Below are 26,849 nucleotides of genomic sequence, written 5' to 3'. Positions count from 1 at the left end.
GCAGACCATGGGTGCTCCCCCTGGAAACATCTGCATCCTCCGGGGCTTATCCCACTCCTCAAGGGCCACTTCTTTCTCTTCCCTATGGTTCCTTTCAGCTGCACCCATCTTGACAGCTGGGGGGGGGAGGGTAAAACTGGTTCTAGGGACAATCTGGAGCTGCTGTGGCTGTGACTGTGAATCAGTCATCTCCAGGGCTAAGCAAGCCTAGGCCTGGTCCCCCTGAGGCCTCTGCCAAGGCCCTGGTGCCACTTGCCTCACTCCCACATGGGTTCTCTCACTTCCTCACACCCTTCCAGAACACTGAACAGGGAGGCTGGGCAGGGGGAGAACAGCATTTGGCGGGTGGTTCATAGAAGCTGCCATCACTTTACAAACACAGAAGCCGATGGTTCTGGCTCCTGACGGGAGGGGGCAGCAGAGAGCTACTGCCCAGGGCCCCAGAGGTAAAGAATAGGGCCCATGTGAGCCTTACCTGGTGGTGTTCAGACAGATGGGACTTGCTAAAGCCAGGTGCTGAGCAGGTAGGTGCAAGGCTTTGGGTGCAGGTCTTACCGATTCCAAAATGACCCTGCTCTCAAGGAGTCATAAGTACATGGGAGCTAAATATAGCAGAGTCTCTGGTCCCAGATGACCTGGACAGCAGGGCTGGGATCTGGGGGCCCCACAATGTACCTCCTTTGAGATGAAGGCCACTGTTAATTCCTCAGGAGGGAGTAGGGAATCAGCCCGACACAACCTTCCCTTTCAGTCACAGCTGCCAATGAGTTGGCCTTGGGCCAGGTTTAGCCGGGGCACGGCAGCAGGAGACGCTGTGGTGTCTCCCTAGCCTCCCTGCATGAAGATGAACAGGGCATCATCCCAAGGGCCATGGCTGAGGCCTTCAAGCTCATCGATGAGAACGACCTGCTGGACTGCCTGGTGCACGTGTCCTACCTAGAAGTCTACAAGGAAGAGTTCCGAGACCTGCTGGAAGTGGGCACTGCCAGCCGGGACATCCAGCTTCGGGAAGACGACCGGGGAAATGTTGGTGAGAAATCTTGTGCATCCTCTAATGACTGGGAGTGAGGCCTGTAGCAAGGAAAGAAGCCTCAGGCGACTCTGAGAGTAGGGTGGCTTACCCGTGTGGAGAGACATCCCATCAAGGGAAAAACCATCCAAACGCTGGATGGTTTTGTTTCCTTTCTCCAGTGAGCTGAATATATGCTTCTGTATCCAGAGTGAGAAGCATTAAGGTTAAGTGTGGGAAAGCTGGGACCCTGGGCATGAGTGGGTGCTTCTGGGTGAGGAAGAACCGGCAGGAGTCCTGGACTGTTGTGCTCGTCTTCGGGCTGGCTGTAGGGGAGCCGCTCACAGTCCTCTATGTCCACAGTGCTGTGTGGGGTGAAGGAAGTGGACGTGGAAGGCCTGGATGAGGTGCTGAGCCTGCTGGAGATGGGCAACGCTGCGCGGCACACAGGCGCCACACACTTCAACCGTTTCTCCAGCCGCTCACACACGGTCTTCACTGTGACCCTGGAGCAGCGCGGCCGGGCTCCCAGCCGCTTGCCTCGACCCGCCGCCGGCCACCTGCTGGTCTCCAAATTCCACTTCGTGGACCTGGCAGGCTCCGAGAGGGTCCTCAAGACCGGCAGCACGGGCGAACGGCTCAAGGAGAGCATCCAGATTAACAGCACCCTGCTGGCGCTGGGCAATGTCATCAGCGCTCTAGGGGACCCTCAGCGCCGCGGCAGCCACATCCCCTACCGCGACTCCAAGATCACCCGGTGAGCTGGCCCGCCTCTCTGGGCTCGATTGGGGTCGTGGAGCCAGGAAGGGTGGCTTTGTCACCTGGCCCGCGGTCCCAGGTGAGTATGCACAGGAGCTAAGCCGCGGGGACGCTCCTCGTCCTCTTGCCCGCAGGATCCTCAAAGACTCTCTGGGAGGGAACGCCAAGACGGTGATGATCGCCTGCGTCAGCCCCTCCTCCTCCGACTTCGACGAAACTCTGAACACGCTCAACTACGCCAGCCGCGCCCAGAACATCCGCAACCGCGCCACAGTCAACTGGCGGCCCGAGGCCGAGCGCGCCCCGGAAGAACAGGCGGCGGGCGCGCGCGGGCCTCCGCGACACCGCTCGGAGACGCGCATCATCCACCGGGGCCGGCGCGTGCCCGGCCCCGCCGTGGGCTCCACGGCGGCGGCGGCCGGCCTGGGCGCCGAGTGCGCGCGCTGCCGGGCCCGCACCAGCGCCGCCTACAGCCTCCTGCGAGAACTGCAGGCAGAGCCGGGGCTGCCCGGCGCCGCAGCCCGCAAGGTGCGGGACTGGCTGTGCGCCGTGGAGGGCGAGCGCAGCGCCCTGAGCTCCGCCTCCGGGCCTGACAGCGGCATCGAGAGCGCTCCAGCCGAAGACCAGACCGCGCAGGGGAACAGCGCGAGAAAGGTGGCTCAGGGATGGGGTCGAGGGGAGAGGGTCTTAGCCAAGCAGGGCCTGTGGACAGTATATTCGGGGTTCCTTGTCACTTCCGATGACTTAAATAAGGATATTACAAGAACTGAAGGTGTAATAGGTGCTAAGACCGAGGTGTTCTTAATACAACATTAATAAAAACGTGGTCTGTGGGAATAGTGACCACATCTCTAATTCCAACCACGTGAAGGAGGAAACATGATGATCATGAGTTCCAGGCTAGCCTGGGCTACATAGCAATACCCTAACTCAAAACTAAAGTACTATTCATAATAAGTAAAACTTAAAGCGTTATTAATAATGGCGGGAGATGGCCCACATGGCTTGCAGAAAGAACCTAAGGCTGGACGGGGCCAGGAGCACCCACTCATTGCAAGGCAGATCTTGGAACAAAGTGGGGAGTAGGTCTGACTGAGCTGGGGGCACAGCAGAGAACGAGGTGGAGTGTCCCAGCGCCTTGCCAGGCCCCACCCCTAAAGCTTTTTTTACTTGCCCCGTAGGGAGATGAGGGGGCCCAGCAGCTACTGAGCTTGCAGAACCAGGTGGCGCGGCTGGAGGAGGAGAATCGAGACTTCCTGGCAGCTTTGGAGGATGCTATGGAGCAGTACAAGCTGCAGGTAGGATGGCCTCTTCCGCAGATCAGGAAGGCTTTGGAGGAGTGGGGGAGAGTCTCCCAGAATGGAAGAGAGTCTGTTTGCATGGAGCACCGGGGCAAAGTCGTGGCTGGTGAAGGGATATGTAGAGATGTGGGGTGCCCAGGATGAACAGGAGCGTGGAGGTGAGGGACAGAACAGGGGAGGGAGTCAGTGCATGGACAGCCAAGCCTGGCACCTCGGCCTTACATGCATGATGGGAGCTGGCGTCTGAGGGCAACAGGATGCTACCTGGGAGTCTGCTGATCAGGTCGGCATCGTGCTGGGCTCTCTGGTGTCGGGGTAGGAGGTGGTTTGCAGGTGTGGTGGGAACATGCCGAGCATTGGACGGGATAGGATGAAAGCTTGGGTCAGAGCCAGTGTAGTATTATTCAGATCCAGAAAAGGCCAGTGGTACTTGGACTTCTCAGTTTCATCCTAGAAGGTGAGATGCTCCGATTAGTTTTCCAGTTTCTCGTACTTACGCTGGTCAGCAAACATCCCTTGGCATCATGTCCCCATCAGTGCCTGGACTGTGTCTTGCAGAGTGACCGCCTGAGAGAGCAGCAGGAGGAGATGGTGGAGCTTCGCCTTCGGCTAGAGCTGGCCCGGCCTGGCTGGGGAGCCCCGGGGCTCCTGCAGGGCTTGCCTCCTGGGTCCTTTGTGCCTCGACCTCACACGGCCCCCCTGGGGGGTGTCCACACTAACATGCTGGGCATGGTGCCCCCCATTTGTCTTCCTGGAGAAGAAGTTAGCTCTGAGCAGGTGAGGAGGTGGCAAGGCTTGGAGCTGGGCCAGGACCACACTGGGACACGTATGTGTCCCTTGTTCATATCTCCATGGGACCAGCTGTGAGTTGTACAATCCAAGTGTCCCTAGAGAAAGGGCCAGAATGTGAGAGACTGTGGGGCCTCCTAGAAGTGACCAGGGCCAGTGAGCATCTTGAGATTGCTTGGAGTGAGGGTGTTGGCGATGACAAGGTGGTGCCCTTGACACCTGAGGATGGAGCTGTTTGTGGATGACTCTCTGTAGTCTTACCCTCCCACAAGCTCTGCCCTGTCTCCCCCAAGGCTTGGCCCCCCACCTGTAGGTTCTGCAGCTTGGGGTCTTCTGGACAAAGTTCAATCCCGTGTTGCCTCAGAACTCCAGGTCATCTCTGCCCTGCAGTTGCAGAGGCTTGGCTTGGGTGGGAGGACATCATGTACCCATCCTTCTGGCAGGGTGTCAGTGGTGAGAAAGGACTTAGGTTCCCAGGAGCTGCCCACTACAAAGGGCAGGATGCCACCCCTGGAGAGCCAGATGCCAAGGGATCACATCCTCCCCTGAGGGTGAGAATACTTGCCAGTGTGTCCCTTGGCAGATCTTGAGGGTGGAGACGGGGTAGAGGAGGTTGAGGAGAGGAGGGTGTGCATGGCAGGGCACACCCCAGCAACAGCCTTGGGAAGGAAGTGGCTCGGAGGATGCCCTGCGAGTGTCTCATCCCGAGCCCCTCCCTTATGCTCGCCTAGCAGGTGACAAATGGCGGGGAGGTCAAGACGGAGGCGCTGGCCCAAGTGGACGACCTGGGAAGTAGCTCTTCCACTACCTCAGAGGAGGAAGAGGAGGAGGAAGAAGAGGAGCCACCCAGGCGGACCTTAACCCTTCGCAGGTGAGGGAGACCCAGTGTGTAGACTCACAGGATCAGCTCAGGGTTACTTTAGGTTGTAGGAGACTTCCGGTCATTCTCTAGCAGTAGTGGGAAGGCCCCTCCCGGGTCAGAAGGGGCTTGCCTGTCTCATGCTCACCAGCCCTTGGAGGACTGTGAGCTCTGGTTGGGAAGGTTTCACTGCCCTGATAAGAAGTGCCCAGGCCTCCTGCTACTCAGTTTCTTAAGTGATCCCTGGTACCTGCAGCCTCTTGGCATCTTCTAAGCTCTACCCTGGCTTCTAACTTCTGGCCCATCCTGATCCTGAGGGTTGGAGGGTCCAGAGGCCTCTCTCCCCTCTAGACCTAAGAGGTAGCTAGGCTGGGTCAGGGGGCGGGAGATGGTACTGACTCCTGCTTCTGCCTTCCAGAAATGGGATTAGCAACTGGAGCCAGAGGGCAGGGGTCCGTCCAGAGAGCCCACCTGACAGGAAGGGCCCAGAGGTCTGCCCAGAAGAGTCAGCTGCTACCATCCCAGCAGCACGAGGTAAGATGGGTGGAGAGCAGAGAGTCCTCACCCCTTCTCTCCTCACCCAGGGAGCCCCTCCACTCCTGCGCCTCCTCCACTCTCAGTCAGGGTGCTGACCCTAACAGTCTGCGTGTCGTAGCAGTTGGTGGCAGCAAGGTCCCAGTTCAGACCCGCCAAAACCCAGCTGCCATGGCCTCTGAGTGGCGACTGGCCCAGGCCCAGCAGAAGATCCGGGAACTGGCCATCAACATCCGCATGAAGGAGGAGCTCATTGGTGAGCTGGTCCGCACAGGTGAGTGGTGGCATTGGGGTGGGCTCCTCCTGGGTGTGGTCTCCTGCTCGCACAGCATTCTCCCTGTGCTGCTTTGGACAGGTTCGGCACTGTCCCGCTTAGCAGCACAGGCCTCTTCTAGCTGCGAGGCCTTCAGCAGGTGTAATAACCCCTTGGTTTTCTCTTGTCTGAAGGGAACAATGCTTGTACCTATTGCATAGGATGGCTGCGAAGGTGAGCTCATTCTGGTGGCGTGCTTTGGATAGCCCTCAGTAAACAGAGCTTTGTTTCTAATGACATCTCAAAACAAACAAACAACAACAACAACAACAAAAAGCCCCAAAACAAACTAAAAAAAAAAAACTTGGACCCTTTCTCTCAGGGGTCTTGTATGCAGCACTTTCCCTGCCTAACCACCATGCCGTGCCCTTGTCTTGTCTTTCTTGATTTTTGTTTCTTAGTTTTTTGTTTGTTTTTGAGATAGTTTTATGTAGCCCAGGCTGGCCTTAAAGGTGCTGTGTAGCTCACACTGTCCTCGAACTCTTGACGCTGTTTCCACTTCCTAAGTACTGGGATGACAGGGACAGCCTGGCTTGTTCTGTTTTGTGCCATGCCGGGGTTGAAACTCCTATTCTTAGTACCCAGAGCGGAGGCCCTGTCCCGCAGTGACCCACCGGCCTTGTTTGGCCTCATTGGCTTGAGTCAGCCGCCCATGCGTGGGCCCTGCGCATGCTCAGTTGGCATCGTAGGCTTCTGAGGTCTCCCTGCTCTCAGCTCCGAAGTCATCCTGCCAGAGTTCATGTGGTGTTTGACTTTTCCCTCTGCCCGTCATTTTTCTTGCAGATTGAAGTTGGAAATATACACAGTTTCAGGGTATATATTGATTTTTGTCATGTGTTTGGTAAAGACAAAACTTGCTCATTGGAGTCACTCCTGTGAGCAAAACTCATTTAAAAAGTGAGTAAGGGGCAGGGGTGGTGGTAGTGCACGTATTTAATCCCAGCACTCAGGAGGCAGAAGCAGCAGAACTGAGTTCAAGGCCAGCCTGGTCTACATCATGAGTTCTGGCCAGCCAGGACTAGAAGCAGGGTGAGGAAAGTGGGTGAATTGAGTGAGTGGATGATGGTGTGAGAGCTTGAAGAAACCCATGTAGTGTTCCAGCCTGGAAAACAAAATTCTGTGCCACTGTGGACCCGCTTTCTTCCAGGGAAGGCGGCCCAGGCCCTGAACCGCCAGCACAGCCAGCGCATCCGGGAGCTGGAGCAGGAGGCCGAGCGCGTGCGGGCTGAGTTGTACGAGGGTCAGAGGCAGCTTCGTGAACTGGAGGGCAGGGAGCCCCAGGATGCCAGCGAGCGGTCCAGGCTTCAGGAATTCCGCAAGAGAGTGGCGGCAGCCCAGAGCCAGGTGCAGGTCAGTGCTGGGTTCCCTAGCTGGGGTCTCTGGGAACAGGATTGCAGGCCTGGCATCTGTATGGACTCAAAGCCTCCCGGTCAGCCCTGGCTGGTGGCAGTCACTCCTCCTGGCCTCTAGGCTGGTATCATAGGTAAGCTGGAATCCGCTTAGCTTTGAGCACAACAGGAATAGAGGGGTGGGTGCTGCCTGCCAACCAAGGAAGGGCAGACATCTAAAGACATCTCCTTCAGCCCACGGCCCTTCCCTCCCGCGCATGCACCCACAAGCCCAACCTGCCCTTTATTACGTCCTTCTTTCCTGTTTGTCAGTGTGTCCATCTGACCCCTCATTAATTTAGCTCGCTTGCTTTTTTGTTCTGGGAACAAAACCCAAGGCCTTGAGTATAGTAGGAAAGTGCCCAGACTGAGCACCATCTGCAAGGCCTGGTTCAGCCTTCTCTCAGACAGTTGTGTTCGTGTGCCTGGGGGTGCCCATCTTCCACCCCCCACCCCCCCCCCCAGCAGTTCATGCGGTCCATATTACTTTGTTAGCGCTGCTAGAGCAGGGCTCCACAGGGGAGGGGCAAAGCAGTGCTTCAGCCCCTGACACTGGGGGCTGGATGGCCAAGGTCAAGGTTTCCACGGGTCTGGCTTTTCCCGAGGCCTCCTGCGGCTTGTGGATGGCTGTCTTCTCGCTGTATGTGTCTGCCTTTCCTGTGCACCTGCCTTCTGTCATTCCCTCTTTTATAGGAGGCCTGTATACCAGGTTAGGGTCGCCCTCAGGCCTACACTTAGTGGCTCCTGTAAAGGGCGCTCCATCTCTGAATGCAGTCACATCAGAGCGTGCGGGAAGACAGTTCAGCCTGTAGCCCTGTCCATGCTAGCTTTCACCTTCAGATGGTCCCCGCTGCCTCCCCACCTGCCCATCTGCCCTGCTGTCTCCACTTCCCTCCTTCCCTCCTTTCCCAGTTCCAGGCCAAGAGATGCCCTGCGGGAATGGTTGAGGACATGGGCTCTGGAACCAGACTGGCTAAAACCTGACTCTGTCTTTTTGCTGGTTTGCTTTTCAGGACAGAGTTTCTCTGTGTTGCCCCCGCCTGGAATGTGATTTGTAGCCCAGGCTGGCCTCCAACTCACAGAGATCCTCTTGCCTCTGCCTGCCTAGTGCTGGGGTTAAAGGTGTGTGCAACCACACCCAGCTTTTTTTTTTTTCTCTTAAGACAATTATTTTTATGTGTGTGAGTGAGTGTTTTGCCTGAATGAATGTATGTGCAATACATGTGTACTTGTACGTACCTGTGGAGGCCAGAAGAGGGCATCGGATCCCCTGGAACTGGAGTTACTGACGGTTGTGAGCCCATGTAGGTGCTGGGAACCCAACCCAGACCTCTGCAAAGAGCAGCAGCGCACTTAACCACTGAGCCATCTCTCCAGCTCCTAAGTGTGGGTTCTTGTTCAACTTCCCTAACCTCTGTGCCCGGTTCCTAATTTGTAAAGTGAGGAGATAAGAGTCATGTTAATCTTTTTCATTACATTTTCCTTATTTAGTGTGTGTGTGTGTGTGTGTGTGTGTGTGTGTGTGTGTGTGTGCAGGTCAGAGGACACCTTTTGGGAGTTGGTTCTCTCCTTCCACTATGTAGGTCTCAGGGATCAAACTGAAGTCAGCCATTGGGCTTGGCAGCAAGCACCTTTACCCACTCACTGAGCCATTTTGCCAGCCCAGCAGGCAGGCTTTTTCATAGGTGTGCCAGCACAGAGCACCTATCACAGTGCATCCGAAGGCCAGTAAAAGTTATCATAGCTGCTGTTACTAGTCTACAGCCTACCTTCCTCTTCCCCTTTCCTTGTGTCCTTCTGCTCACCCACCTGTTGGCCCTGCTCACCCTTGGCCAGTGCCAAGCACCGTGCCAGGCTCCTTATAAGCCCTCTGGCTGCTGTGTGCGTCCCAGGTACTGAAGGAGAAGAAGCAGGCCACGGAGCGGCTGGTGTCACTGTCGGCTCAAAGTGAGACGCGGCTCCAGGAGCTGGAGAGGAACGTGCAGCTCATGCGGCGCCAGCAGGGGCAGCTGCAGAGGCGGCTCCGCGAGGAGACGGAGCAGAAGCGGCGCCTGGAGACGGAGATGAACAAGAGGCAGCATCGGGTCAAGGTCAGGCTCTGGTCGGCCGGGTGAGGGGATTTTCTTGTTGCCGTTACTCACAGCCCCGTGATCTTAGAAGCAGGTTACAGGAGGTTCTCTGAGAGTGGTTGGTTCTCGGAGCTTCTGGGAACCTTGAGGCTAGGGGCACACGCCACGGCCTTGCCCACCAGTTCTTCTCCCCACCGTTTCCCCTCCCCCCTGGACTTCCTCCCCCAGGAACTGGAGCTGAAGCATGAGCAACAGCAGAAGATCCTGAAAATCAAGACGGAAGAGATCGCAGCCTTCCAGAGGAAGAGGCGCAGCGGCAGCAATGGCTCCGTGGTCAGCCTGGAGCAGCAGCAGGTGCGGCCGGGCTGAGCCCGGGGCCCGTGAGATTGGCGGCTGGGTGCCCCACGGGGGACGTGCTGTGGGACCTCGGGGAGTGGCTCCAGCTCGAGGCGGGTACTGAGATCCCTGCCTCCCCCGCGGTCCCTCAGAAGATCGAGGAGCAGAAGAAGTGGCTGGACCAGGAGATGGAAAAGGTGCTGCAGCAGCGGCGGGCGCTGGAGGAGTTAGGACAAGAGCTTCACAAGCGGGAGCTCATCCTGGCCAAGAAGGAGGCCCTGATACAGGAGAAGACGGGGCTAGAGAGCAAGCGCCTGCGGTCCAGCCAGGTGAGCCCCCATCACAAGCTTCCCGGCCAGGTGAGGCCCTGCAGGGCAGGGTGTAGCTAGGGGAGGTCCTTCGAGATGATGTTCTTGCCAGGTAAGAGCGGGAAGCTTTGCCCTCTAGGCTGTTTATGACACGGGAACTAATGTATGGGACATTGGTACCCATTCCCACAATCCATTTCACATTTTGCAAACACCACTTTGGGACCCACATGGGCAAAATGAGGAACAGGTGTAGGAAGTGGTGTGGCCAACTAGATTCCAGCTTTGGGGGAGGGAAGCTGTGGGTCCATCTGCATCTGGCAGGGGTACTTCCTCTTTATCAGGAAGTCCGGCTGCTGAACCACCTTGTTCTTCTGTCAGATGGGATCAGAATGTGGCCAAGAGAATTTAGTGGGGCTATGTCGCACCCAGACCCAGGACTGTTGTAATCCAGGTGCTTGGGTCAAAGCCAGATTCCTGAAGGGTTGTGGACACTCAGGCCAGGGTTCCTGTCATACCGCCATGGAACACAAGAGATCTGAGAGGCCTAGAGGTCATTAGCTGGTCTATCATATCCCTTGCTCACAGGCATCCTTCCTTCCTTCCACATGAGCCTCTAGGAAGGGCCACTTTCCCATAGTCCCTTCCTCTCCAGCCAAGTCTCCTCACTGATAGCCTCCCGCAAACCAGCTTCTTGACATCAGAGCCTTTTCTCTCTGCACAATCCTCCTCTGGGCCATCTGCTCCACAGATGTTCCAGTCCTTTAAAGGGCCCTGATCCCTGAGCAAACATCTGGGTTACAGATAGGCCAGGGGAGGACTCACACCCTCCTTAGCAGCCAGTGAGCCAGCTGGGCCCTTTCTGTGTCCTCTGTGAGGACAGCGCCTGCCCCTCCTCTGATCACTGACGGCGCTGCCTCAGGCTCTCAATGAGGACATTGTGCGCGTGTCCAGCCGCCTGGAGCACCTGGAGAAGGAGCTCTCTGAGAAGAGCGGGCAGCTGCGGCAAGGCAGCGCTCAGAACCAGCAGCAGATCCGAGGGGAGATAGACACCCTGCGCCAGGAGAAGGACTCCCTGCTGAAGCAGCGCCTGGAGATTGATAGCAAGCTGAGGCAAGGAAGCCTGCTGTCACCTGAGGTATGGCCACCGGGTGGCCACCCAGCTCTGTCCCCATGCTTCAGCTCTCATCCATCCCTTGCCCACCTGTCCTTCTGCCACCCTCTGCCCCTGCCCTGGCTCTGTCTGCACTAACACACAAGTGCCCTAAAGTGTGTTAAGCCTTGCAAGGTAGGGTGAGATTGTCCCTTGGGCCCCCTTGATGGATGCGGGACCCTATGGACTTCTCAGCTCCCTTCCAGTGGAACTAGACACCCGTGCTGTGCTCTATACAAAAGCCTGCACTGCTTAAGCTTACCCCTGGTTGTCTGGGGTCTTAGGCAGTTCCAGCTCAGCTTTCTGGAGCTCCCTGCTCTTACCCCCTTGAGAATACAGCCTCAAGGCATTGCATCTTTCGTGGTGTCAGGCAGTGTGTCCCTGCTGCTGCTGCTGCAGCGAGGGGCACTTCTGAAGATGTTCTCAGGTCGAGGGAACTCTGAAGGCTCAGTTGTATCTGTGTGTTGGCTGTTGTGTACCTGCCGGGGACTCTGTTGTTCAGGAAGTCTGATACCCATCCTCCATGCATGCACCTGTTCCTGCAGGAGGAGAGGACACTGTTCCAGCTGGATGAAGCCATCGAAGCCCTGGATGCTGCCATTGAGTACAAGAATGAGGCTATCACATGCCGCCAGAGGGTGCTGCGGGCTTCGGCCTCCCTGCTGTCCCAGTGTGAGATGAATCTCATGGCCAAGCTCAGCTACCTCTCCTCCTCAGAGACCAGAGCCCTGCTGTGCAAGTATTTTGACAAGGTGGATACCAACACAGACCCCTTGCCTCTGCTCCCTTCAGCTCATTGCAGGCAACTCCAAGAAGTTTGTCCCTTGCTCCCAGATGAGGGGACAGGGTCAGGGCCACCTCTACTCTCTTTGAAGCTATCTTCGTGAAGCTAAGACTCAGTCTCCTCTCCCTTCTGGTCTGAAGGTCCTGGCCTGTATTAATGGGATTTCAAGAGGGACTGATGTTTTTTTTTTTCTCTAGGGATATGTCTGGAGGTATTTTTGGTTGTCATTAGGGGAGAGGGAAGGCCAGGGATGTTGCCAAATGTTGCAGTGTAGACAGGCCCCACACCAGGAATTGCCCAGCCCCAAATGCCTTAGTATTCTTTGGTTGAGAAATGCTGGTCTGGGTGCAGTTCCAGTCTAGCAGCTCAGTACTGTGTGGTGGGGAAAGGTTTGTGGTAAGTTCCACCTGGGAAGCCAGCTCTCATAGTTGGGAGTTCACTGTCTAGAGCAGCATGTAAGAGGCAGGAAAGGCCTGGTGATTTCCTTGTGACTACGTTTGCGAACTGGCTAAGTATTACTTGGGGAGATGCCCTGGTATGGCGGCTGAGCCTGGCTGGTCCTGGGACAGGTGGTGACGCTCCGAGAGGAACAGCACCAGCAGCAGATTGCCTTCTCGGAGCTGGAGATGCAGCTGGAGGAGCAGCAGCGGCTGGTGTACTGGCTGGAGGTGGCACTGGAGCGCCAGCGCCTGGAGATGGACCGCCAGCTGACCCTGCAGCAGAAGGAGCATGAGCAGAATGTGCAGCTGCTCCTCCAGCAGGGCCGAGGTGAGGGCTGGGGGGTGCTGCCTGGCACTCTGCCCATAAACCCGGGTGGCCTCAAGCCCAAGGTGCCTTGTCCACAGCCCCTTACTAATTAATTCTCTTTCCACACCAGACCACCTTGGCGAGGGCTTAGCAGACAGCAAGAGGCAATATGAGGCCCGGATTCAAGCTCTCGAGAAGGAACTGGGCCGACACATGTGGATAAACCAGGAGCTGAAGCAGAAGCTCAGTGCAGGAAGTCCGGCCAGCCAGGGCCGAGGTAAATACTAGTACCCAGTTCGAGTGTGCCCCAGTGGGGAGTCAGGGAGGAACACGTTGACCTCCAACTCCTACAAAACCAAAGATGATCTTGAGCTCCTGGTCCTGGGCCCACAGGCCTGTGACCCACCCAGATGCCTCATGTGTGCTTCTGTTGGCTCATTTCAAGTTGCTTGTTCAGGGGCATGGGAAACTGGGTTTGGGGACACCTTTGTCTCCCTCTGTGTCTGACAAAGATGCTGTTCTCTGACAGGTGGAGAGAGGAGAAACCTCTGCCTAGAAACCAGACAAGGCCTTGGGAATGAAGATGGGATCCACCCAGCAGCTCCTGAAGCTCCCTGGCAGTCCTCCCTTCTGGAGGGGGCACCCCGTGCCTGGGATGAGACCCGGGACTTGGTCCATGCCCCACTACCCCTGACATGGAAACGTTCAAGCCTGTGTAGTGAGCAGGGCTCTTCGGAGGAGCTGAGGGCCAGGGAAGCAACTGAACCCCCAGTAGGGCGTGTGCTACCTGTGGGTGAAATGGGCCTCTCCTGGAACTTTGGACCCTTGCCTAAGCCCCGGTGGGAACCCCGAAGAACCAGCCCGTGGATGATCGATGTCAGGAAAAACCCCTTGTAGGCCTTGGTCAGGCCCTGCCTCGGATTCCAGTCCTGCTGAGAGGAGAGGCTGTCTGTTCTGCTTCTTTGAAGGACAGCTCTTACCTCACACTGTAAATCCACCTTTACACTAATTGGAGTCAGCAAATTTGGGCCATAGCCCAAAAGAACTGGACTTTTCTCCACTGTGGTACTGGGGATCGAACCCAGGACCTTGTGCATAACACCTTTAGCATTTTTTTAAATACACACAAACTCCTACTTGCCCTTCCTTTAAGCTGTAGTACCTGACGGCTACCTTTCATTTGTGGGACAAATCTGGAGCTCATCCAAGGCTTGTCGCAAAATGGTCAGTGGTGACAGGGTTAAGGCTTTAATGGTCTTATGCAGATTGGGGAACTAGGAAAGTTATTAGCATTTTTAGAAATTTTTAAAATATCATTTAATAATAAACAGGAATAATCTCATAATGGTTTACATCTTAAATATGTCCTCAAGGACTCCTGAAGCCTGATCCTCAACTAAGGCAGTGCAGCCCCGAGTTGGGGTCTAGTGAAGGTTACTGGAGAGCAACCTTGAAGGGGATATTGGAGTCCTGCCCTCCCCTCTACTTCCTGGTTGCCTTACCACCTATGCACAGGCCCAAGTCAGAGACAGATAGCCATGAACTTTGACCTCTGAGAGCCTGAGCCAACTTGAAGCCTTTTCTTTACTCATCAGTGGTACTGGAATTGACCCAGGCAGGCACTTCGTTTTTAGCTGTTCATGTCAACCACACAAAGTGAACACATCTTTGACAGGAGAAATGGGAGTTTCCACTTGGAATCCAACAATAGGAAGAATGAGCCCTCAGGCGACATCAGGGTTGAACCTTCTGGGTAGACTGAAAAGGCACCAATCAGTCCCCCTGCACATGAGGCTCCTGCCAAGACTCCACAGCGAGTTGGTTTAGTTGATTATAGGTCAACACAGGTGCCAAGCACATACCAGGCTAAGACTCTGCCATGAGGTAGGTGGCTGGCTCTTAGGGCAGACCCTGCAATGGCCATGGTCGCAATCACTCCCAGGCCAAGTAGCCAGGGTGACCTTACTGTTAACCCCGCTTCTTGCTGTGGTCTTTCACATACAAGTCTTAGTTTATGAGGTACCGCTTGTGTCATGGAACTCGAGCCTATGGTAAGCACCTCAAGGGTTATGTCAAGGGTTCTTGTCTCCATTTCAGTGTGGCAGTGGTCCTCTGAATCACCAAGGTCATGAGGCACTGGAATGGGATCCTTGCTTGGTGTCTAGATTTACAGGCCGCTTGAGTCATAGTACCAACTACCATGCAGCCCACCAGATTCCTAACTTTCCCTAAAAGGGCCAGGGCCTGGCCTCAGATGAAGTCCATGAGAGGATTTGGAAGACCATGAGGCATTCCAGGGGTAAGTTGAACAATGACTATGGGAAAAGGCTCAAGGTTCTTAATGTCTTTGTTGTTGGTTTTTGAGACAGGGTCTCCTACAGCCCAGGCCGTCCTTGTACTTGCTGTGTAGTCAGAAACTTCTGGGCTTTCTGTCCTTATTCCCCAAGTGCTGGAACTATAGGCAGGTACCACACCCTGCAAAGTCCCCAACTTCTTTAAGACCACAGGGACCTAGCTGCCATCATTTTTACTTGTAAACTTTCTCAGTCCCATTAAGTTCTGGCCACTCCTATTCTGGGCCATTGCTGGGAATGGTATGTGCCTAGCATTGTTACCACATCCAGAGAAAGCTGCTCTGGAGTACCGCCCAAGGAATGCAAGGGATCTGGCCAGGCTCGCAGTGTTCCTCCTTCTGAGTCCTCCAGCTGTGTTCTACCAGGGCTAGCTAATAAGCTTCTTCCTCGTGTAGGTTCTGAAAGGCCGTTTCCGGGAGAAGGCTTGCCTGAAAGGAGACTCTTCGGTAGTAGAGGGGAACACATCCATATCCTCATCTGGGGAAAAGCAGAGATCAGTGAGGCCTGCTCTAACCACGGAGGGTCTCACGAGAGTGGACTCAGGAGTGTCACCTACATTTGTCATAAGGGATATGTGCGGACAGTGACAAGCCACTGGAAATGCAAAGGACCCAAATGTGTGTCCACACATAAGGCTTTCTTTTAGGTCGGCTTAGAGGGTTTATGTTACTTTGCATGGCTGAAATGGGTTGTGAGAAGAGAGCCACCCAAGTCCCTCACCGCTTATGTTTCTAGCCAGTGTTTTGAGCAGCCGGATCCTGTGCTTTTAAGTAAGGGTCAGCAGATGGGGAAAGCTAGGGCCTGATGGCAGGGCGACAGAACTTGTTAGTGATGAACTAAAGGAAATGTGGACATGAACCCACTGTGAGGAAGTAGCTGGCCCCATCACTGTCACGGCATGTACACCACTCCCATCGTCTGAATTAGTTTGGTAAGATTTTGTAGGGGTTTCTCTTCAGATGCTTCAAGCTCTACCATGAAGCCTCTCTGGGAAGGGCACAGGACACTGCAGGGCCCAAAACATCTTCCCACCAGTCTGCACTTTCAAGAGAACTCTGCAAATCACTCCCAGGAGTGCTCAGCCCTGGTGACCATCTGGGACCTGTAACAGGCAGATTACCTCTGGTGTCCTTGCTGTGAGAGGACGGTGTTCTTCCCTGGAACAGCAGTGGAGACTGGGTCAGGGCCTGCAGACCACTGGCAGAGAGGCAGCTCCGGACCATACAGCTAGAGGGTGGGGTGGAGCCTAAGGAGATGCCACAAGGTAAGTATAGGCCTACAAGACTCCAGGCTACCCACAGCTCCAAACACCTCCTCACCACTCTGCCCAAGAGAAAACACACCGCATGTTGGCTTAAAAAATAAACTCACTGGGCAGTGGTGGCGCACGCCTGTAATCCCAGCACTCGGGAAGCAGAGGCAGGTGGATCTCTGTGAGTTTGAGGCCAGTCTAGTCTACAGAATTAGTCCAGGACAGACTCCACAGCTACAGAGAAACCCTGTCTCAAAAAAAAAAAAAAAAAAAACAAAAAAAAAAAGAAAAAGAAAAATAAACTCACCAGAAACAAACACCTCGTCTTCCCCTACTGAGCAGAGTGATGGTTTATTCCAAGGTGGAGACCACTCTCTACTCTTGCTGCCTTGGGGCTCTTCGCTCAGGGAATCACAGACCTTTTTGACATCGTATTTAGCTTCTTCCTTGGCAGACAAGAGTCTCTTTCTGGAGCCTAATCCAAACTGTCCCCAGGAGGCTTCCTCGGCCTTAGACACGCCATCTTTGGGAGGTGACTGGTCTGGCAATTGACACACACCCTCTAGTTCAAAATCCTCCAAGACAAGAACCTTAGGGAGGCCATGGTCAAGGCCATGCTCCTTTCCCTCAGGCTCAGGCTCAAGCAGTGACAAAGCCCCAGGGAAGTCTGCACTGGCCTCGCCTCTGCCAGCAGGACCAGCACTGCAGTCCACGGCCCTCTTCCTTCGAGGCCAGTCTTTGATAATTTCAGGAGTGGTCTTCCCACTTTGCTTGGGAGACGGTGTCCAAGAAACCCCAACATCTGCCTGAAATGGAGAGGGGGTACTGGGCGGGCAGCGGGAGGGAGTACAAGACTGGCAGATGAAGGTTTGCCCCCCACACTTGCCAGGCGTGTTGTGTGAGGGCCGGAGGCAAGAGGGTGACAAATAGGTGTGCTCAGCTCTACTGGAGGACTTACTGGCCTTGGACATGCCAAGAGCAGTGAGGGCACCCTCCGCTCCCGGAGGGCTGTCCTTTTCTAGGTCCTCAGCTTCCAGAAGAGCTCCAGTGTCTACCTTTTTAATTCGGAGCTTGGGAAGGCCGGAAGCCTGCATCTCCAGCTCAACCTCATAGGTCTGAGGGCTGCCAGTGGCCTCCGGAACCTGCAGGCTCCCCTGCTGAGCAGCAGCCTTGCCCTGTCTTCTGTCTGCCATGCAGGTGTAGGACAGCAGCTCAGGGGAGCCTGACACAGAGGAAGGGACAGGTGGAGGAATCCCAGACCCAGACCCAGAGGGAGGCTCATCAGCAACAGTGGTCTTTGGCCCCTCAACGTCTTCCCCTGGCAAGAAGCCACTTTTCCCCTCATGGCTCTCCAGGCTACAGAGTTGGGGTAGAGGAAGGTGCTCTGTGTCACTTGCGATGAGCAGAGAAGATACCTGCCAGTCATTGCTGAGACCAGTGCCCTGGTAGCCCTGCCCTTCAGAAGACTGGGATTGCTGTCCTCTAGAACCTGTCATAGCCCCTGGGCTGGTAGCTGCTTTAAGCACTGGAGCAGCAGAGGGTCCCGGCTGACACTCTGGGAAGTCTTGAGGACGAGAAGTCTTTCTCCACAGTCTCCCAAGCTTAGATGGCGGAGAAGGGAGTATGGGGTGGGAGGTCATTCTCCGTGGAGTTCTAGGAGGAGTTGAGGGAACAGGGTAAAAGAAAGATGTAGCTGTGCTGGGTGATGTCGGGTGTGCTTTCCAACTTAGTTTTCCAGGAGGAGGGGAGGCTGACAAAGATTTCCTAAGTGGACGCTGGGAAACATCACATCCAGGAGAAGCCAAGTGCTCCTCTGGAGAACAAGGTGGAAAAGAAGTAATGGAGTCTGCTGGTCTCGTTGGGGTTTTGACAGCTCTCTCCTGCAGCTTCTGTGCAGGTTCCTGTGCCCGAGAAGCCCTGGGGAGAGGGAGCGGTTGGTGCTTCTGATGCTCAGGGGTGCCAGCAAGGGCCATACGGGGAGGTGTTCTGAAGGAGTATCTTACAGGGCTTCGGCAATGACTTTGGGAATTAGCAGTCAAGGGAGTTGGGGATGCTAGACAATAAGGGCTTTCTGGACTGGAATTCACACCGTCTGACAAGCATTGAGGTGGTTGGATGTCTGGTCCCCTGGGTGTTCTGGGCAGCTTTGTGAGGAGAGGAGAGGTCTCTTCTGCTGGGGAGGCTTTCTTTTGGGGAGTGACTTTTGATGCCAGTGGAGAGCTATAACCATGTGAGGAGGAGTCTTTTAAGGAGGCCTCAGAAATGGCCTGCTCAGCCAGAGTTATTTCTGTAGGGGAGTTTTGTAGTCTTTCTGGAGTGTGAAGTAAGGTCTGTGCTGTACGAGGGAACCTTCTTGGTGTTGTTTTAGGAAAGCCTGGAGATTTCTGGTCACTCTTTTTGGGAGTCTGAAAAGAAAAAAATATTTATTTCAGAGCTTGAATATTATAATCTGTATTCTCTAAAGATTGTCTTAGTAATCTCTAAGACCATTAGAAAACCAAACAGGAGAAAAGAATGATCTTAAATTGGAAATTAGAAATAGTGACCTGTTTCTCTCTCCCAAACATTACTCAGATTTTACTGGTGCACTTTTCCTAGGATCCAGTAGGTGGTAGGGGCAGCAGAATAGACAAATACATAGGCATAGCAACACTGACGTCTCAGCAAGGCCACTCCCAAACCAAAAATTTCCTTCCTTTTTGTTAACAAAAACAAAAACTCTACAAGGTGAGGCAGTCAAATACCCATCTTTCTATAACATGACTGGACTGTCTCAAGGGAAGCCCAGGCTACTAGTTTCCATGTTCAGTGAGTTGGCAGGGGCATGCAGAAAGCACAGAGGAGGCTGTGTAGCCCAGCTGAGGGACGAGGAAAAATGACTTATGAAGCAGGTATTCAAGAATGGACGCCTTAGCCAACAGGATGGCTCAGTAGGTAAAGATGCTTTACATATAAGCCTGTCAACCTAAGTTTGATCCCTGGATCCCTCATAAAGGTAGGAACAAAGAACCAATTCCACAGAGCTACCTTTGACCTTCATACATGTGCTATGACATATGCACACCACTTTACACACACACAGAAATAAGTAAGTACTAATAGAAAAAAAGAACGGGGGTTGGGGATTTAGCTCAGTGGTAGAGCGCTTGCCTAGCAAGCCCAAGGCCCTGGGTTCGATCCTCAGCTCAAAAAAAAAAAAAGAAGAAAAAAGAATGGGTATCTGCAAGGGAAGGCAGAGACTGGAAAAGTGGGGCAGAGGGGACTTTATTTACAGAAAACAATGCAAACAAAAGCAGAAATATGAGAAAACCAGTAGCTTTTTAGGTAGGCTGAGTAGCAACAACACCAAGTGGGAACGGCTCAGGCCAGCCCATGGTGGACCCATGAGAACACGGGAGATTGCCCTGGGGAGACTGGCCATGCTCATGTAGCTCTGTGGCATCCTCTAACAATGAAGCAGTTTCAGTGATTTTCAAACAAAATGATGATTTCTGAATGCAAAGGCTCTGCTTTAGGAAAACTTAGGGAATGTTGCTTTAGCAAGGCCAGATGGCAGATCTATCTTCCAGAAAGACCAGTTTGATCCGAATGGAGGCTGGCTAATAAAATATTCCAGGTGGAACTGAAGAGGGCAGGGAATATGGGGGTGGAAGAGAGGTGGGTGAGCATAAATGTCTGCACTAAGACAGGCAGGACTTGGCTCAGTGGCTTCGTCCTGAGACACATTAAGAGTAACTGTTGGGTTTTGAACAGTGACAGGCAGTCAAATGGGACTGGATGGGAAAAGGTAGAACCTAGAAAAGCCTCTGAAGTGATCATACCATGGTAGGCACAGCCAAAGAGGAAGTCAACAGCACCTCTATCCCCTCGCCGCAGTGACCTCAGCCAAACCTGCTGCTTTAACCCCTACGTCCCAGAGACCGTTCATGCAGCTTAACCCAGCCACCAAGACTTTTCTGTTTGAGACAGGGTTTCTTTACATAGCCCTGGTTGTCCTGGAACTCACTCATACCTTTTATTTTCTATAGAGCCCCAGTTTTCTTTTTTCTACTGGACACCTACTTCTTTCAGCAATGTCTTGATATTCCCCAAGACAGTCCCATCTTAAACATTAGAGAATTTCTACCTGGTAAGCTGCAGCTATCTCAGGATCCAACGTGCTTCTTGAGGACTTCCTAACTCCAGCTGAGCCCTTCTTGGAGGAGCCAGTTACCTCAGATAGCGCCCCAAAAAAAAGTGTCTTAGGAGACCGAATGCTTTGGACTGGAAAATTTTCTCTTTGGTCTGCAAGTAAAAAAACAACATTTAATTCTTCCTTCCAATAATTTTTTGGGGGGTGTGGGTGGGGGGTCGATCCAAGGTCTCTCTATGTAGCACTCACTGACCTAGAACTCGCTCTGTAGACCAGGCTGGCCTCAACTTGCAGAGCTCCACCTGCCTCTGCCTCCCAGTGCTGGGATTAAAGGCGTGCCCTGCCATGTCCAGTGCTTCCAACATTATTAACCAAGAAAGACAACGTAATAGAGCAGTCGGGGTGCAAAGTCCCAACTGACAGCGTGCATAACTGCAATGACTGCTGCCTTCCTGGATTAAAAAAAAAGACTTTACTTATTTTTATTTTATTGTGTGCATAGGGGTTTTTCCTGTATAAGTGTGCACCAGGTGCATGCAGTGCCTAAGGCAGCCAGAGAGGGCACTGGATCCTTTGGAACTAGAGTTACAGACAGTTGTTAGCCACACGTGGATACCGGGAACCCCTGTCCTCTGTAAGAGCAGCATACTGTAAGAGTGTTCTTAACCACTAAGCTATTTCTCTAGGCCCTGTCTTCTTGGATTTTTTTTTTTTTCACCTTTTTTTTTTTTTTAGATTTGTTTATTTATTATGTATACAGCAGCATGTATGACCGCAGGCCAGAAGAGGGCACCAGATCTCATTATAGATGGTTGTGAGCCACCATATGGTTGCTGGGAATTGAACTCAGGACCTCTAGAAGAACAGTCGGTGCTCTTAACCTCTGAGCCATCTCTCCAGCCTGTCTTCCAGGATTTTAACCTTATTTTAGGAAATGGAAGCAACTGAAATAACTTATCTTAAGTATAAATGTATTATAAAACTTATCTATTAGCCAAGATAAAAATGGTTAACACAATGAACAGACAAACTGATACTGCCTGCCCTCTACCTGGGCAACTGTGTGTAGGAGTGAATGAGTTACCTAAACAGCAGTGTGGATGGCCAGCTGTAGGAATCCAAGGGAGGAATGGTTACAGGCCAAGGACTGTTGTCTAGCCATCGCCTTAATTATTTCTCAAACATTGAGAAAATGTCAAATTGTATGCTTCCTTTCCCAAAAACATTCACTTGACAGATATGCCCACATTACCTGATTTCTGCTGGAATGAGTGGATTCTTTGCACACTTCGAGACTTTGGCTGAGACACAGAATAGAAGGAACCAGAATCTGTTCTGCTAAACGACAACTGTTTGATCCGAGGACTTCGTCTCAAACCTATTTCTGCAAAACCAGAAGCGGAGCTGGTAAACAGGAGGGTTTCAGACTTAGCATCTCCCATAGTCTGCACAGGCACCATTCTGTGACACCATCTGAAATGTCTCTGAAAAATGTACAGGAGACTGACACACAGCCCCACCAAGGTAGGAGAAAACACTGACCCATGAGCTTATTCCTTTACAAGTCTCATAAATTGTCACCTCTAAGCATGACAGAAAGAACAAAAAGTATAAAACAAAACCAAAAACTAGGTTTGTTTGTTTTTTGAGACCAAGTCTCTCTATTATGTTCCTCCGCTTACCCTGGAACTCTCTCTGTAGACCAGGTTGACCTTGCACTCACAGAAATCCAGCTGCCTCTGTCTACAGAGCGGTGGAGCTGGGATTAAAGGCTTGCACCACCATGCCCAGCTTAACTAGGTTTTCTATATGTACAAAACATATATTTTTGTCTAGGAAGAATACACACTAAAATATGTTAAAAGTATTTCTGAGTGCTGGAATTATTAAGCCATTTTTCTGTCACAAACATGAGTTACTTAAACAATTTAAGAAAATAGTCTTTGAGCCTGGGAGCGGTGGCCCACACCTTTATCCCAGCACTTGAGAGGCAGAAGAGGCATGTGAGTTTGAGGCCAGCCTGGTCTACAAAGCAAGTTCCAGGACAGCCAGGGCTGCTATACAGAGAAACCCTGTGTAACAAAAAAATAAAAACAAAACAAACAAACAAACAAAAAACCCCAAATGCCCTTATTAAGGCACACTTTAAATATATCACAGCACTTTGTGTAACATGGAAGTTGAATCCTCACACCAAGCCTACTTCTATTATGTAAAAGTATTTCTTCCCCAGAAACTGAATACATTTTCTGCAAAGCAACATTCACGTATGTGTATGCTGGATCCAGAGCCACCCCAATTTCTGGAAACTGAGGATACACTGAGTGAAAACTACAGGAAAGCTTTTGTAGAAGCTGGACAGAATGCAAAAGGAGCAGCTAGCATGCTCACCATCCTGCTTTTCAGGAGATTCTTCAACCACATGAATGTCAGGACCAGGATCAGAAGACCTGGAAGAGCAACAGCGCAGTCAATAGCATTCATGATTTACCCAGTGAAGACAGAGCGGGCAAGCTGCCCAGTAAGGGGCTGTGCCAAGCCCAGCAACCTGCATTCTGTCCCCAGGACCACACGGTGGAAGGACAGACCAACTCTACAAAACAACTCTCCTCAACCTCCACACGCACTCTGTCATGCAAGTACACACACACACACACACACACACACACACACACACACACACAATTAAAGTAGAATGCAACAACAAAAACATATTAAAGACAGAGAAAACACTCAACAAAGTTACAAAGTCTTGGGGTTTAATAATATTAGCATTGGTAAGCACTCTCATTCACAATTATTATCCCTGTGAGATGAGGATTGAAGCATGAATCTTGCATAAGCTAATATACACCAACATCAGCTATTCTCTCTATATAACATATATAATTATTATGGAGAATGAAATGGCTAGAATCTTTTAAGATATTTTTAAAAAAGTATGTGTCTGTCTGTCTGTCTGTATGCTTATGCATGTGTGCGGTGCCCGCGGAGACCGGAGTTGTTGGATTCCCTGGAGCTGGAGTTACAGATTGTTGCTGGGAACTGGGAATTGAAGTTAGGTCCTCTGTAAGAGACTATGTACTCTTTTTTTGTTTTGTTTTTTGTTTTTTGTTTTTTTTTTTGTATGTGGAGCTGAGGATCGAACCCAGGGCCTCTACCACTGAGCTAAATCCCCAACCCCGAGACTATGTACTCTTAACCACTGAGCCATCTCTCCAGCCCCTAGGCTGCTTTTACTGTATTTTGACAATGTCAAAATTAGCTTTAAAATAGAAGAGTTTTTATTCCATCAACGTATTAAAAAGTACAGCTAAACACTGTGCAGTCACAGTAGAGTGGGCATGGTTGTGAAGAGCTTTAGTGCCTGTCAGCTTGTCGAGGACATCACTCTCCCTTCTCACAACCACCCTGCAACTTCCACAAGTGTGAGAGTCTGTACAATGTCCAGGCAGAGTTGTGACAATATGTAGTAGATGCATTTCCCCCTGTTCTTAATGAGATGTGGAGAGGAAGACAGTCAACTGGGGACCAGAAAAAGGAGGGGCAGTGAGCTCCCTGGGTTTTATTTCTGCTGCTCATATCTCAGATCAGATTGGGTACTGGAGAAGCTGACAACAGATAACAAAAGGCTGAGACAAAATTTATTCCTGAGAGAGAGCTCGCTGGCAGTAATTATCCTAGTCCAACTAGTGACTACAGAGAAAAACAAGCCACAGCTGTACCTCTATCAGCACAGGCAAACTTGGATCTCCAGCCTTACCTGACAGGAAAAAGGACCCACCTTTCCCCATGTCAATAGGTGAATGCAGGAGATCCATTTAATGGGATACTACTTAGTAATTAAAAGGGATGAACTGATACAAGCAATGTGTATAAATCTCAAAATAGTTATACGCAGCAAAAGAGGCCAGAGTGGAATTGTGTAGATTGTTCTACTGTCAGCAAAATATAAGCAACAGGGTTAAGAATTAGCCAACAAAGTCAAGAGAAAGCAAAGAGCTGCCCATGAGATGGTGCTGAAGGTGGCCTGGGTGTATGTAGGGGTCTGGACTGGGCTGTCACTCACCTGCCCTTGATTTGTCTGTGGAGCAGTCGCCTAGAGATTTGCTTATGGACTGGGGTCTCAGCCACACTCTTAGTCAGTAGTTTGTGATAACCTAAGATGCAAAAACAGTGTCAGCTATAAATCTCACTTAACCCTCTCAGGCAGCAGCAATTGAAAGGGAGCAGTCTGAACTTACATGTGGCTTATTACCTAGCTAGAGAGGATGCTAAACTCTGAGCTAGATTCTATGCTTTCAGGGCTCAACAGAATAGAGCAGTGCATTAGCACTGATTAAATGTGACACAACGCAAAGCTACACAGAGAAACCCTGTCTTGAAAAACCAAAAAAAAAAAAAAAAAAAAAAAAAAAAAAAAAAAAAAAAAAAAAAAAAAAAAAAGACACAAGTTGGCCTGATATAAACCTTTGGCCCCAGCACTCAGGAGCCAGAGGCCGGTGGATCTCTGTGAGTTTGAGGCCAGCCTGGTCTGCATAGCAAGGTCCAGGCTGGCTGAAGATACACAGTGAGACTCTATTTCAAAAAAAGAGGAAAAAAAAGACACAAGCCAGTGTAGAATACAAATCCTGTGGGATAGCTGCAGACATTGGGTCAGTTACAGCCCTCTCAAACAGCAGTGGCTTCTTCCACAGCATCTGTCAATAGATTGATGGATTTTTATTTGTTAAATTTTAAGTACTTAGCCAGGCGGTGGTGGCGCATGCCTTTAATCCCAGCACTCGGGAGGCAGAGGCAGGCGAATCTCTGTGAGTTTGAGGCCAGCCTGGTCTACAGAGTGAGTTCCAGGAAAGACACAAAGCTATACAGAGAAACCCTGTCTCGTAAAACCAAAAAAAAAAAAAAAAAGTAAGTGCTTGTGTGTGTGTGTGAGAGCAGTGGAGCTGGGGTTAAAGGTGGAAGTAAGCCACTCAACACAGATGTAGGTCCTCTAGAAAAGCAGGAAGTGCTTGCTATAAACCACTGAGTCATCTCTCTAGCCCTCTATAGTAGATTAAAGGGAAAGGTACAGCTTTTTCCAATCCTTTTTCAATCCAGACATTTATGAAAATCTTTGGTAAATCATTGCCTGAACACAAAGATAAAAGACAGAAACTTCAGTTTTACACGTAACAAGAAATGTTTTACATTATAATTTGTCAAATAGCTAGTTCATAACAACAAAAATTAAAAGGTGTACAAAGAAACAGTAAAGGTCCAATCAGGAAAAAAGAACTTGGCAGAAACCTCCCTGAAGTAGCCTAGACCCTGGAGTCTTCAATGCACTCAATGAGATTATGAACCCACAGGATACAAAAATTAAGGAAACCAGGAAATAATACATAAGTAACATAAAATTATCACCAAGCAATAGAGAGTATGGAAAGGAATTCTGGAGCTAAAAATATAGCCAAAAATGGGGATAGAGCTCAACTGGAAGAATTTCTACCTGTTACATAGGAGGCCCTGGATTCAATCAATACCACTGGACCAAACCAGGTATAGTGGCACAGGACTCTAATTCCAGCGCTCAAGAGGTAGAAACAGGAGCAACAGAACTGATACAAAGGGAGAATTAAAAACAGAAGGGAGAGGGCTTTGATTTGGAATGAGGGAAGGAGAGAGATCAATACAGGAGAGAGAGGAGAAGGAGGGTAAATAACATTAAGGATGATTGAAAAAGCCATAGAAATCATAGTATTTTATATTTTATCTTTACTTAAAACTATATATAAAATATTAGTGTACGTGCATATGTATGAAGTTGTGCCACTTAGATAATTTGGACAGAGGACTTAGAACTGACCCAAAGCCCCCTCTCTGAGGATTCGCTTTTCAATCACACTGCAAGTTGCTATGAAAGCTACTAAAGGAGGGAGGTAATCCATGGTCCTGTCCAGCCGTGAAGCTATGGTCGGGAACAGTGAACAGCCTGGCTGGGTTGTGGTGGCGCACGCTTTTAATCCCAGCATGTGGGAAGCAGAGTCAAGTGGATCTCTGTGAGTTCGAGGCCACCCTGGGCTATGGAGTAAGTTCTAGGAAAGGTGCCAAAGGTACACAGAGAAACCCTGTCTTGAAAAACCAAAAAAAAAAACCAAAAAAACAAAAAAACAAAAACAGTGACCAGCCTAGCAAAATATCCCTAAGGGTGCAATAGCAGCACCTATCTTGGCAGTAACCCACAGCTATGTAATTAGACTTCAGTCCCAGTCAACAAGAGGGAACTCATGCTTGGTAATAGAAACCTAGCCAATTATCTGGGGCTAGTGTGGTCATGGGCCTTAGAGGAGAGTCTACTACTTCACAAACCAGTATAAGTCCTATCTGCATTCTAAGCATCTATCCTGACACCCACAGCTAAGTACAGCACTCATCTCTTCAAAGAGGCATTTCTTCGCAGCTAATGAAGACCGATACAAAAAGCCACAGCTGGCCAAAATGCTGAGAGCAACTGATTGTGGGGCACTCTGCCCAAATTAGTGTATCTGCAACACAAATCCCACACCTAAGGCCTGGGGAATGTCACTGAAGAGGGGGCAGGAAGGTAAGTAAGAGCCCTGGGACCAGAAAATCTGCTGAAAATGCTAGAGAAGCCACACATGTTATACTTCAACAACATGTGTGACTAAATGAAACCTGAACAGTGGCATCAACAGACACCCTAAATAATCTCACAGGCTTTGTCTAGGCCTAGACAAAGAACTACGGGCAACTGACAAC

The 26,849-nt window shown here is 51.4% G+C and overlaps 2 protein-coding genes across 5 annotated transcripts in view; one reads left to right on the top strand and one right to left on the bottom strand.

Moving 5' to 3' along the window:
* Positions 1-786: 786 nt before the first annotated feature.
* Positions 787-13,675, top strand: Kif7 (kinesin family member 7). Of its 4 annotated transcripts, none has more exons than XM_036174268.1 (18): positions 787-1,030; positions 1,373-1,766; positions 1,903-2,422; positions 2,950-3,066; positions 3,628-3,846; positions 4,302-4,409; positions 4,593-4,729; positions 5,136-5,251; positions 5,376-5,525; positions 6,712-6,914; positions 8,845-9,042; positions 9,250-9,375; positions 9,510-9,686; positions 10,588-10,803; positions 11,364-11,570; positions 12,172-12,370; positions 12,480-12,626; positions 12,879-13,675. In XM_036174268.1, exons 1-18 carry the CDS (start codon positions 871-873, stop codon positions 13,244-13,246), a joined length of 3,762 nt encoding a protein of 1,253 aa, XP_036030161.1. In that variant the 5' UTR covers positions 787-870; the 3' UTR covers positions 13,247-13,675. The 4 variants fall into 4 exon arrangements, with proteins under 4 accessions (XP_036030161.1, XP_036030151.1, XP_036030181.1 ...); XM_036174258.1 differs by having other exon boundaries at positions 5,373-5,525; XM_036174288.1 differs by lacking the exon at positions 4,302-4,409 and having other exon boundaries at positions 5,373-5,525.
* A 1,203-nt stretch (positions 13,676-14,878) lies between these two features.
* The window catches only part of Ticrr (TOPBP1 interacting checkpoint and replication regulator), a 37,519-nt gene continuing 25,548 nt past the window's right edge, over positions 14,879-26,849 (bottom strand). The window contains exons 16-22 of the mRNA XM_036176081.1: positions 24,157-24,247; positions 22,479-22,537; positions 21,340-21,471; positions 20,082-20,239; positions 16,263-18,360; positions 15,824-15,949; positions 14,879-15,180 (exon numbers count right to left, since the gene is read on the bottom strand). Coding sequence (XP_036031974.1) covers positions 15,071-15,180; positions 15,824-15,949; positions 16,263-18,360; positions 20,082-20,239; positions 21,340-21,471; positions 22,479-22,537; positions 24,157-24,247 — 2,774 coding nt within the window. The 3' untranslated portion in view covers positions 14,879-15,070. The remainder of the gene's footprint in view (positions 15,181-15,823; positions 15,950-16,262; positions 18,361-20,081; positions 20,240-21,339; positions 21,472-22,478; positions 22,538-24,156; positions 24,248-26,849) is intronic.

The sequence above is a fragment of the Onychomys torridus genome, chromosome 1, assembly GCF_903995425.1.
Source record: "Onychomys torridus chromosome 1, mOncTor1.1, whole genome shotgun sequence".
Taxonomy (NCBI): Eukaryota; Metazoa; Chordata; class Mammalia; order Rodentia; family Cricetidae; genus Onychomys; species Onychomys torridus.
This window is presented reverse-complemented; position numbering and strand designations above follow the sequence as displayed.